Raw genomic sequence first — 13,137 nt, 5'->3', positions numbered from 1 at the left:
CATAGAGCTGCAGAGAAAAACAAACGATTGTATGACCGAACAGCTCGAGAAGCCCCTTTGCTGCCCGGAGAGCGGGTACTGGTTCGGGATAGTGGGCGTCAAGGAAAAGGCAAGTTGAGTGATCGGTGGGAGGTTACGCCGTACGTGGTGGAACGACAGAGAGACCCTGACGTACCGGTGTATAACATTCGGCCTGAAGGGAGGTTGGGCCCAGAACGGGTGCTGCACCGTAATTTGCTTCGGCCCTGTCCTAATTATTCGAGGCCTGCGGGGGAGGTTCCAACAGCCCTTAGGACCTTGGAACCACCGGTGGTGGGTTGGGCAGTGGTCCCAGAGGGACGGGAATCTGTGGCAACAGGGGAGCCTCTACCATCTCCTCCCCGACGCTCACAGCGAGACAACCGGGGGCAACCACCTGCGAGATACGGTGAGTGGACCTCCGGTCAGGAGTTCTAGGGACTAGCACTCATTGGTGGGGGAGGATGTCACGGGGTGACCAGGGCCGGAACCTTTTTCACGGGAGTTGTTGCCATGGAGGAACACTTCCGGTGCAACACCGGGACGGTTCCGGTGACTCCCGAACAGGGCGGAAATGCAGCGAGAGCTGATCGGGCGAAATCATCGGCACGTGCGAGGGGGAAAATCCCAAACGGTGATTAGGGCGTGAGAAGCATAAAAGACGCGGTAGCGAAGGAAGGAAAAAAAAACAGCCGGAGACGCAGTAGAAGGACGGAGGACGGCGGGAAGCAGGATTCTTCTAGCTAAGTGGCTAGCTTTCTTTGGCATGAGTATTACATGAGGAACGATTATATCTTCATATTGCCCAGTGACGTGGAGATTATGGTGAAATAGATTCTGTTTTATGCTAGCGTATGAAGATTCCATTTATCAAGGGTCCATTTGAGCCCGAACACTGCCTTATCCAATGATTTGCGGTGCTGGGTTGATATTTTCACGTGTGGAGTGAGTGTTTTGCAGTGTACACACGAGTGTGGGACCCCTGCGGACCGTTCGGGTGATCGAGTGGATAAACACCCTTGATGTAACTGCGCCAGCTCATGGAATCCAGTCCTGTGAGTACAAACTACAGAGTTCTTGTTGACATCTTCGTCTGTTCCCCGTCTGTGCTGAAGCACATCAGAGCTGCTGAACCGAGTATACCTCCTGTTGAACTGAGTCCATCTTCTGCCGTAATACAGCCCTGTGAGTACAAAAGACAGAGTTAATGTTGACATCATCGTCGGTTCCCCGTCTGTGCTGAAGCACATCAGAGCTGTTGAACTGAGTCTGCCTTCTGCTGTCATCCAGTCCTGTGAGTACAAAATACAGAGTTATTGTTGACATCTTCGTCTGTTCTCCTGTCTGTGCTGAAGCACATCAGAGCTGCTGAACCGAGTATACCTCCTGTTGAACTGAGTCCATCTTCTGCCGTAATACAGCCCTGTGAGTACAAAAGACAGAGTTAATGTTGACATCTTCGTCTGTTCCCCGTCTGTGCTGAAGCACATCAGAGCTGTTGAACTGAGTCTGCCTTCTGCTGTCATCCAGCCCTGTGAGTACAAAATACAGAGTTAACGTCGACATCTTCGTCTGTTCCCCGTCTGTGCTGAAGCACATCAGAGCTGCTGAACTGAGTCCACCTTCTGTCGTAATCCAGCCCTGTGAGTACAAATACAGAGTTAATGTCGACATCTTCGTCTGTTCCCCGTCTGTGCTGAAGCACATCAGAGCTGTTGAACTGAGTCTGCCTTCCGCTCTCATCCAGTCCTGTGAGTACACAATACAGAGTTAACGTCGACATCTTCGTCTGTTCCCCGTCTGTGCTGAAGCACATCAGAGCTGTTGAACTGAGTCTGCCTTCTGCTGTCATCCAGCCCTGTGAGTACAAAATACAGAGTTAACGTCGACATCTTCGTCTGTTCCCCGTCTGTGCTGAAGCACATCAGAGCTGTTGAACTGAGTTTGCCTTCCGCTGTCATCCAGTCCTGTGAGTACACAATACAGAGTTAACGTCGACATCTTTGTCTGTTCCCCGTCTGTGCTGAAGCACATCAGAGCTGCTGAACTGAGTCTGCCTTCTGCTGTCATCCAGTCCTGTGAGTACAACATACAGAATTAATGTTGACCTCTTCGTCTGTTCCCCGTCTGTGCTGAAGCACATCAGAGCTGCTGAACTGAGTCCACCTTCTGTCGTAATCCAGCCCTGTGAGTACAAAATACAGAGTTAACGTCGACATCTTCGTCTGTTCCCCGTCTGTGTTGAAGCACATCAGAGCTGTTGAACTGAGTCCACTTTCTGTCGTATTCCAGCCCTGTGAGTACAAAATACAGAGTTAATGTTGACATCTTCGTCTGTTCCCCGTCTGTGCTGAAGCACATCAGGGCTGCTGGACTGAGTCTGCCTTCCGCTGTCATCCAGTCCTGTGAGTACAACATACAGAATTAATGTTGACATCTTCGTCTGTTCCCCGTCTGTGCTGAAGCACATCAGAGCTGCTGAACTGAGTCCACCTTCTGTCGTAATCCAGCCCTATGAGTTCAAAATACCGAGTTAACGTCGACATCTTCGTCTGTGCTGAAGCACATCAGAGCTGCTGAACTGAGTCCACCTTCTGTCGTAATCCAGCCCTGTGAGTACAAAATACAGAGTTAACGTCGACATCTTCCTCTGTTCCCCGTCTGTGCTGAAGCACATCAGAGCTGTTGAACTGAGTTTGCCTTCTGCTGTCATCCAGTCCTGTGAGTACAACATACAGAGTTAATGTTGACATCTTCGTCTGTTCCCCGTCTGTGCTGGAGCACATCAGAGCTGTTGAACTGAGTATACTTCCTGCTGTAATCCAGTCCTGTGGACAAGAAGTACAGAGCCAACGTGTGTTGGAGAGACACAGGAAGAGACCGCTTGATTTTAAAAGAGACATTCCTTTAATAAATAAAAGTTCGACTGTATCTCCTGTTGTCTGGCCTCTTCTGTCCTGCGGGGTAGCTCCTCAAGGGGGCGTGGTAGTTCAGGGGTGTTTGTTGGCTGGTTCAGTAGCAACAAACCCCCTGGCCTGTGACATAATTTGTCCCAAAACTTTAGGGAGCAAGGGGGAGTGCTATTCTTCCCTTAAAATCAACTCGCGAACTCAGTGAGCAACAAGATGGAGGACACCACTGGAAAGGAACAATTTAATTAAGTATATTTTCGCAAATAAGCATGTTAAAATTTCTAAATATGTTGGAATATGTTAGTTTGATGCACGTCCAATGGACTGTTGAGTTTTGAACACTAATGTTTCAAAATATTTCACGAAGCTATCTGCCGAGTGCTTCGAGAGAGTCTGCCCATCAAATATACATCTGATCTGGGTAGTTAATCTAATTTTATTTTCGATTTAGATTTTGGCTTCCAAAGATTATAAAAATATGATAAATGAGGTAAAACTATTAAAAACTAGCCGCGTTCGTCTAGCGCATCATCTTTCCCTTCACAGTGTGCTGTCATCTCAAAAGAGCTAGCCTATATTAAAAGCACAATGAGGTGGACTTTATTGTCGAGGGCACTCAAGTGGAAGTTTTAAGGGGGGGGGAAATGGGACAGGGCCTAAGTCAAACAGCAAACAGCCACCCACAAATACAGTATAATAGGGTAAATCCTGTATAAAGTGCTTGCATATTGCATACACTTTTAGCTGTTATGTATCTTTGGAAGTCCTTGAAATGAATGGATTTCATAGCGCAGCGCATTCGCGCGTCCTGTCTGAAAGGCGCTTCAGTCCCCGGCACGCGCAAGTGCACCCCCGAAGGACACGGTATAGTTCGAACACTGATCTGACTCATACCAGGTCAACCGTCAAAGGAGACGCATTTGAGACTCATGTTACAGGTGTACACAGCGGTACTTCTCGGCTGATCTCAGTAAATGCTCTCACATTTCTACCTGTGTTTTTTGTAAATGTGATGTCCATTGTTTTAGTAAACTACTGCCCTCTACTGTAAGAACCCCGTAACTGCAGTGTTAGTTCAATACTTACAGGGGCACTTCACGCATTCCTCCAGAAACTAAATGGAGCAAAACACTATCCAATAAATAACTAGTTTTATGGATTTGGAGCAGTTTAGCTGGAAAGACGACGCAGCCGCACCAGCGGTCAATCAGTCTTATCGCATAGCAAATATAAAAATTGTAATCAGACATTTGAAATAATAAATGGGGAAATAATTATTTGAAAAACCTTGTTTATTTTTTTCCTATTGGACCTTTTGTGACACTTCAGTCTATACGATTACATATATAGGCCTATATAGGCTATATATAATTTTGAAGACATGATGGGCACTCACTGAAATGGCATTAACAAGGTGTCATTATGTTACTGACTGACCTGACCCAAACACAACATTACAACATGACAGAAAATCAAAAACCTTACACATAAACAACAATAAATGTGACATATAACATTACTATAACATTAATTTCACAGCTCACAAATTCAGATATTACATTAAATAACAATAGATTAAGAGAAACATTAATGCTTGTAAACAACAAAAATCCCCAGGGAATATAGCACTGATATATGAAACTGTCAGCACTGCCGTCGTGTCTTTTCATTTATCTGGAGTTTCACTGATAGGTCATTTCATACATATGTCACCTAAGGTTTCTTATTTCTCTTATGGGATTCACTCTTTGAGAAGATGGACAATATGAATTTTGCACACTGTTTAGGATTGAAAGTGGCCGGTACAATGAGATACTCTCCTGGTTCAAGCTTGAAGCATTTCATCACATGTCTTGCCTTGACAAAGTTCCCACTACTTTCAATGGGGCGTTTGCGGTAGAAGAACTTGTCCGGGAGCTTCACATCTTTCATCTAAAGGAGAATGAAATATAAACTTGTATTCAAGCAACTAGTTTATTTTGTAAATACTATGTAATTCATGCATTTTAAAAGCAAAGTTTTACACTTTTGAGCTTGAATTAACTATATGTTTTACTTGCCTCTGGTGGAATCTGTTGAAGTAGAAAATAGAATAGCACACCATTAATAAGTGGAAACCAAAATTACTGTATTTTCTGACTCCAATAGAGTTATTTGTTAATACTGACCGCAAAAACACTGAAGCCGATGGAGTAGTTAGAAACTTCACTTCTGTTTCTCTTCTCATGGTTCTGCATGAGGGACACCAGTATGTTTTCAGGGCACTGACCACTACATTCCTTATCAAGCTCCTCAATCCTCACCCGAAACTGAGGGTTCGTCCAGAAAGAGTCTACAAGACATCCATTGAATCAGACATTTGAGGTACATGGAGTAGACACACACACACACACACACACACACACACACACACACACACACACACACACACACACACACACACACACACACACACACACAAACCCTTTGGCCAATATTATGTATAGACACCCAAAAAGCATGTTGCATGCTGTATCTAATATTTCTATTCATGCATGCTAGTATGTAATTGTATGAAATGCTCACATGCCACTCTCTCTCATTATATATTATGAGCTACCTTTATTATTGAGGCAGCCACCAGCTGTAGTCCCATCAACCCAGCTGTCTTTGTAACATGTGTAAGTCCATCTGCATTCAGAGGAACTGTCCAGAAAATCAGGACTGAGGCAGCAAATATCAAGGTCTTCAAAGTTTTTGGTGAAGTCCTCCATTGACATCCTGCAGTAAAATATTAGTTATTGAAAATATTTGATTCATTAATGCTAGAGACCATATCTGAAACTTCAGTTAATGCTCACCAGAACTCTCCGTCATTGGCCAAAGAACGACACATGGATTGCTCCTTCTCACTCACTTTGTCCCACAACGATGACCTAAAGTTATGCAAAAGAATATATTAAAATATTGCATGAGGTTATGCTAACTGAGAAATTAGCAGCAGCAAATAAAGAGGGAAAAAAACAGGTATACTGTACCTTTTAAACTGAATAAGCTTCTTTTGTAATTAATAAATATTTTTCTAAAAGGGTATAGTTGAATTTTCAATGGCACAGAATGAAATAAGATGCCAAAAAGGATGGAAATAAAGTTAGCAGAAAATGATGTCAATAAAGAACTGGCTTTTGTTTTTAAAGGGATGTTTATTACAAAAGAGTGACTAAAGGCAAAAGCTCATTCATTCAAAATATCCTTCAGAGAATGAGAGTTCCGCTCTATGAATTCCGGCGATATGAATGACAGTGATCGTAACTAATGCAAATGAAAAACCAACAGCACTTAACAACCTCCAGCGATTTAATCTATGTTAGTGTGAACATTCCTTAACAAGACTGTAATGGTATATTCAAGGACTGAGGGTGCATTTACAAGACACCATTTTAAATTAAAAACAGAAAGTTTTTTGTGTGTTTTGGCCATTCATTTACACGACAATGGCGTTTTGGGGCCCTGTGCAAGTTTTTGAAAACGAAAATGTTATTGTCTCCATGTAAAGTACAAAAACGCAAATTTGTGAAAAGGGTGACATCATGCGCATGCGTGTTACATGTTCAGTCGCGTTCAGGCGACGCGTAGTGTTTCATTGTCGTTGTACCCCAAAAACACAAAGGAAAAACTTTTACTTTGTCTTGTAAACGTACCCTAAATCTGTGTTAGTGAGCACTTCTCCTTTGCCGAGATAATCCATCCACCGCAGGTGTGGCATATCAAGATGCTGATGAGACAGCATGATTATTGCACAGGTGTGCCTTAGGCTGGCCACAATAAAGGACCACTCTAAAATGTGCAGTTTTAACACACAGCACAATGCCACAGATGTCGCAAGTTTTGAGGGAGCGTGCAATTGGCAATGTCCACCAGGGGCCTCATTTATAACCGTTGCGTACACACAAAACAGGCCCTGAAAGAGGCGTACGCTTATACGTTTATAATTTTGTTCAGTGTATATACACACATTTTAAAACATGGGGACTTGACAAAAATGGCAGAATCCATGGAAACCAAAGTAGTTGTATAATTTAAAATTATTGATGTTTTAATCAAAGAAACCTAGAAAAAATAATATAGTATTCAGCTTGGTGAGCTTAATATTTTATCTAATATACTACATATATGATGGGGACAAAATTACTTTTAAAGATTTACAGTTTGAAAGCTAACAAGCTAACTGAAAAACTTTATTTATTATACTAATAAATTAATACAACTCTCAAACCTGTTAAGAATTTTTTTAATATAATATTCATGAATCATCTAGTGGTACAAATAAAGAATGACGTGTTGTGATTAGTGAACCTATAATTTCATATGACTCTTACTTGTCACTCCAGTCACCGGTCCACTCGCGTTCTCCCCAAGGGTTCAACACTCTCACCAGCTGAACTGTTTTTTTTTGGCATTTTACCTGTAGAATACAACATGACACGACACTTTTAATGCATAAATACAGAATATGCCATTTCACCAGGGATATTGTGAAATAACCTATTTACCTCAGCACTGAAGTGTCTAAACACAATGCTTTGAGTTACATAAAGTACAAAACATTATTCAAGAAACTCTCTTGCAAAATCACAGGCTTGACATAAGGGATACACATGAATGCAAACTGAACAAAAGACATATCAAAGTGTGGAGCTCATACTGAATACAGCTGAATGCAATAAATAGGCTACACAATAACAAAAATGGTTAATATGAGAAGCAAGTATAGTTGTAGTTCAGGGGTGCTCAGTCCTGTTCCTATAGATCAAACCTGCAGAGTTCAGATCTAACCCTGATCCAACACACCCGTCTGTAATTATCAAGCGCTCCTGAAGATCTAAAATAGCTGGTTCTGTTGTGTTTGATCAGGGTTGCAGCTGAACTTTGCAGGAAGATAGATCTCCAGGAACAGGATTTGGCACCCCTGTTGTAGTTAAACACCTGTCTTTCTATAAAAATCAACCTCAGGCTTATTGAAAATTTTCCCAGGTGGTTACATGTGAAGACAGGTCCCAGAACAGAGCCTTGAGGGCATTACTCAGGAATGCAACACAAAGTTAAAGTGCAGGAGGTTTTACGTGTTTTGATCATTTCTTAGAGGACTGGAAATGGAAGGAACTCTGGTGAGTTTACTTGCAGTTACATCTTGTAAAAGAACGCACTATTCTTTCTTTCCAATAAGAAATAAGACTGTCTGTCTGTCTGTCTGTCTGTTCTATCTTTCTATCTTTCTATCTTTCTATCTATCTATCTATCTATCTATCTATCTATCTATCTATCTATCTATCTATCTATCTATCTATATATATATATATCTAATGTCTGTCTGTCTAATCTGATGGCACTATAATCTGACATTTGATTCTGTGCAGACTTACCTTGTAAACCCCAGTCACTGTATATGCATGGCCTTGAACAATGCCATTGGGTAATACTGTGTTTTCAGATGTTTTCTGATATGGTATGAAAAACAGACATTGAATCAATAATGCTGCCCGATGAAATATGTATCAGGAAATAGGAACAGATTGTTTTATGTACAGCTAATGCTCTACATTGTTCCCTATACATCTTACATTGTAAAAATGTTCACTATATTAATTTGTATTTAATTGAACATTGAAATCTTTAATGCAAAATACTTCAGTGACAGAGCTTTAGCTGGACATGGTGATAACATCTATCACGGTAATGAAAGGACAAGCCTGAGGTCACTGCTTACCCCCAGAAAGGTGCCACAGGCCATCAGAGCCTTTGCTTTTTCTGCACGGTGCATCAGGCTCCACAAATCAATAGAGGTTGTTGCTGTTTCATAGTGCACGTGGACGCCACCAGTGAAGTCCAACAGCGCCTCAGACACAAGACCAGCGTGCATGTCAGCATAGGAGCCGCACACCCTATAAAAGCCATTCTACATTTCAATATACAGTGGACCAACAAGCCTTTAATGATTGATTCTGTGGGATTACTCAAATTGTTGATGATTAAAATAGACCAGGGGTGTCCAATCCTGCTCCTGTAGGAACACTGTCCTGCAGAGTTCAGCTCCAACCCCAATTAAACACACCAGCTAATCAAGGTCTTACTAGGCTTACTAGAAACTTCCAGGCAGGTGTGTTGAGGCGAGCTGGAGCTAAACTCTGCAGGACAGTGGCCCTCCAGGACCGGGTTTGGACTGTTATCATTGTGACAATGTCTAATACTTCAGAACCAGGGTACATACAAAACATAAAAAGGGCCAACATCTCTTGTAATTATGGTTACATAATATTTGGTAGCACTTTATGGTAACACTTTATTTTACACTGTCCTTGTTACATATTGTATGTTACATGTACTTACCATAGTAATAACAGTAAATTATGCTTAATTACATGCAATTAACACTCATCCTAACTCTATAGTAAGTACATGTAGTTGCTTAATATTACTCAGGACTTAAATGTAGAATTACACTGTAATAAAGACACCTTAAAATAAAGTGTAACCAACTTTATTTACAGTCTTGTTCCCCATGTACATATGTACTTACAATAGCAATTACAATAACTAACTAGGTACTAACTCTGAACCTACCCCTAAACTTAACATTTGCCCATGTGCAGTTACCTTATATTACCAGTGCTGTCTTGGGTAAGTACACTGTAAGTACACATACTGTAAAATCAAGTGTAACCTAATATTTTTATGTTAACTAAACAAACATGCTTTTATACTATGATAGAAGAATCATTTTAAGAATAAACCTACTTGGCATAAGCTTTCTCCAGCAAGGCAGGCCAAAACTCATTAGATGTTTTTGAATGAACAAAAATGAGCTCGCCATTGATTGTTGGCAGTTTGTCATCAATGACAACGTCAATCCATTTCCCAAACCTCCAGAACTATATGAATAAAGCAGAAGGCTTAAGGACTGATCATTTGATTTCATAAAATGTATTTAAGTTATTTTGAAAAAGACCAAAGAACTCACTCTAAAGCGAAATATCCCTGCATAATCTTCACCAAATGACTGGTCAACTGGCATGACGTGGTCCATGACATCCTCCTGAAAGGTTAAAGCTCCAACTGAAGCAAGAAACCAGCAGTCTCCTAAGGTAAAAGCACAAACATTAGCAAAAATAGATCTTTTATTGAGTTAACAAAAGGCACAATATAGAGTGATTCTATTTACTGCATAGATACAGTATCATTCAAAACCAACACTTACTGGAGTATATAAATAAACACAGATATAAACATACCTAAATAAGATCCTTGGGAATAGTCAAACCTGGAAACCCCCTTAACAATGAGTTGAGGGTCTGCCACTATTTTCTAGAGAGAGAGATTAATTAAATGAATACATTATAACAATGAAATTTGCCCTAAGCATTTGGGAACAACAGAAGACATTTAGACTGGTATAATGTATTTCGAATCTGCTTTCAAGACACTTAAAGGCACAGTACGCCTCTAGTCTAGAGGTCCTGTTTCAAAACAATAACAAAGGCATAGCTTGATGATGCGGTGACTGAACGTGGAATCATGGGAGTTGTCATCTTAAAATTACTAAAATTACTTAAACAACTAAAACACATTTGAGTTGTGTTGAAAGTTATGTTAACGTTACTCTGCGTTCGCTCGGTGGCTGGTTAATTGCAGTAAGCTAGATCAATATTAGAATATCATATTATTAAAAGCTGGGTGACTTGTGTTGCTAAATGGCATGCACATAATTTTAAAATATATTGCATGATGGAGAAAATGCTGTACTGTTACTATCAGCTCTTTCTGATTATTCCATGTTAGCCACTTGACAAAATAGCATTGTCTGTGAGGCATGCAAACATGTTACTCGCGGTAAATCAAGAAAACAAGAGATTCAAGCAATAAGACTAACCGTGTTGAACTATATGATTAGTTTTCTGACAATAAAAGTATCCAAACACAAATATGTCCTACTGGTAATGTGGATATATTACGTCAATGACACATTTTGCAACATTTGATGATAACAGGTATATTCAACAAGTTCTTATAGATCTGTTCAAACAATAATGTCTATATACTCTTCTTGAAAGTTTCTGAAGGTCTGAAGATGGAAAGTCAATACAGGACTTACTGATGGCCTCAACCATTTGATTTGTTCCATATCCAATCCAAGTTTCTTCTTTGGGTCAATGGAGCTGCTGTCTGAAGGGAACTTCTCATCAACATATCTCCTGTTATTGGTGAAGCAGCTCTTCTTCAACTCCTGGTAGTCCTGATCCAAGAATTTCAAAGGGACGTCAAGAGTGCCCGTTTTGTCTCTTGTCGGCTGTTCATCCCTGGCTATTCTGTTCACACGAGGTGGTGGCATTTTTACAGCTGTAAAAAAATATATATAAAGAAAAACAGATAAAAGTGTCACATCTATCTGGCATCTGTTACTGGTGAGATGACACAACACTATGCTATAAAATGTTTTGTTTCCAACGACCTAAAAGAGATAAGAGACTCTAGGCTTGTTAGACCTGTTTGGGAGGGAAATCTTGTCACTTTGGAAGACACATCTAGCTTTTAAGAGACTTACAATATAATTAGTGATTAAACTCAGTTTTTAAGATATAAATGATATACTTCACCTTCAAGGATAACAACTCACCTTTGAGCAGTTTTCTCTAGGTTTGACCGATTCTCTTTGTTCTGCCCTAGGCTCTGGATTTCCGTGCTCAGAGCGAATGATGCTTTCAGGAAGGGTGTAGAGCAGTGTGTTTTATGTTGCTCAGGGACACTATTGCGTAAACTGAAAAAGACTTCCGAATTCCTCCCACCTGTGCAGTTGCGTAACAGTCCCATCATATATAGCCTTAACTCTAAAAAAAATTGTATATGCAAATGTACACGAAAGCAGTTTGATCTTATATAGCCAAAATAATGTTTTTTTTTTTATAATATTGAATTAATAAAGAAACTTCATCTGACTTATCAATAAAGTTAAAATGTTATATAAGATCATGAAAATACAGAAACTCTACTGATCTCTTTACAAATCTCGCACTCAAGTTCTCACCTGAGACATCCCTTAAAAATTGTATTCAAATGTGCTACTGGTATACTTTCTTTTAAATAAAAAAAAAAGAAAGTATAATTTCAGTCTACTTTTTATGGGCTTCTCAGAAATATACTTTAAATTACACAAGTATACTTGACTTAAACTGACAGAAAAGTATATTTGGCCTATACTTGTACTTAACCTTTTGATCGAGATATACTTAGTTAAAAGTATAATGAATTAGTCTAAGCATACTTAGGTTGTAGTTGTGTTTGATTGAGTAGCCTTTACACATAGTTTTACATACTGTCTTATAAACTTACATTGTTTTATTTATAAAGAAAACAGATATGTTCCTAATTGTATATGAGTATATATATATGAGAGTATATATACAGTATGAGTATATATTTTGTGTAGGCTATAGTCTACTTACTTGGTTTACTTTCTATCTACTTTACTCTTTCCCATCCCCACCATTGACGGAATTTTCCGTCATTTATGACACAATGCTTCCTGACGGATTTCACTGTTTATGGTTGGGGGAATAAAATTTTGAACCCATGAAGAGGTAATGACTATAAGTTTGGGGATGTTGATGGACTCTATCTAATCCATCTGTATTTTGATCATTGTTCTGAATCCGTAGCATTTGAAAAAACACAATTTTCTCAGCTTTTTGTTCAAAATGTTTAAATAAACTTAAACACAGTCAAGTGTTGATAAAAAATATGCATGAAGCTAGAGTACAATATTTTTGTTTGTTTGTGGAAAAACAGAGGTTCTGTTCTTTCCTTTGATTTATTGTATGTTCAGATATTCATACAAAAAAATATTGTGGGGGCCATGAAAGTTTTCTGAAAATTATTAAAAAAAATTGACACTGGCTGGCAACTGTAAAAAAAAAAATGCTGGCGGGAAAAGTGTTAAAATACAGTTAAACATTTCAAGTCAAATTAATACCTAAATAGGAACATAGTAAAGTGCAAAAAAAATACATAAATAGTAAACTAAGTATGATGTAATGAAAACTTTTAACTTGCTGTATAAAACTACCAAACTAATAGTTTACAGAGAGTATACTTCAAAGTGTACTTTCATAAGTTAAAAAATGTGCTTCAAGTATTTGACTAGTAAACTATCAGTATACCTATAAGTTCACTAGTA

General features: G+C 39.5%; 1 protein-coding gene across 1 annotated transcript; it reads right to left on the bottom strand.

Annotated features, from left to right (window-relative positions):
- Window positions 1–4,586: 4,586 nt before the first annotated feature.
- LOC130080219 (calpain-1 catalytic subunit-like) lies at window positions 4,587–11,725 on the bottom strand. Its single transcript, XM_056245524.1, has 13 exons — window positions 11,581–11,725; window positions 11,059–11,303; window positions 10,199–10,271; window positions 9,928–10,046; window positions 9,705–9,838; window positions 8,677–8,851; window positions 8,333–8,407; window positions 7,289–7,374; window positions 5,771–5,845; window positions 5,530–5,690; window positions 5,099–5,262; window positions 4,991–5,002; window positions 4,587–4,862 (listed from the first exon to the last, which is right to left on the bottom strand). Exons 2-13 carry the CDS (start codon window positions 11,293–11,295, stop codon window positions 4,644–4,646), a joined length of 1,530 nt encoding a protein of 509 aa, XP_056101499.1. The 5' UTR covers window positions 11,296–11,303; window positions 11,581–11,725; the 3' UTR covers window positions 4,587–4,643.
- Window positions 11,726–13,137: the final 1,412 nt, after the last annotated feature.

The sequence above is a fragment of the Rhinichthys klamathensis genome, unplaced genomic scaffold, assembly GCF_029890125.1.
Source record: "Rhinichthys klamathensis goyatoka isolate OS25496 unplaced genomic scaffold, OSU_Roscu_1.1 h1tg000032l_1, whole genome shotgun sequence".
NCBI classification, from domain to species: Eukaryota; Metazoa; Chordata; class Actinopteri; order Cypriniformes; family Leuciscidae; genus Rhinichthys; species Rhinichthys klamathensis.
This window is presented reverse-complemented; position numbering and strand designations above follow the sequence as displayed.

Bases quoted from the DNA above. Each gene is read 5' to 3' on its own strand.
- LOC130080219 (XM_056245524.1), bottom strand. From the start codon at position 11,295: ATGCCACCACCTCGTGTGAACAGAATAGCCAGGGATGAACAGCCGACA. The intron at 10,272-11,058 runs GTAAGTCCTGTA...CTCTCTCTCTAG, and splicing joins TCAAATGGTTGAGGCCATCA to AAAATAGTGGCAGACCCTCA. The intron at 8,852-9,704 runs GTAGGTTTATTC...TGGCTTTTATAG, and splicing joins CTGGAGAAAGCTTATGCCAA to GGTGTGCGGCTCCTATGCTG.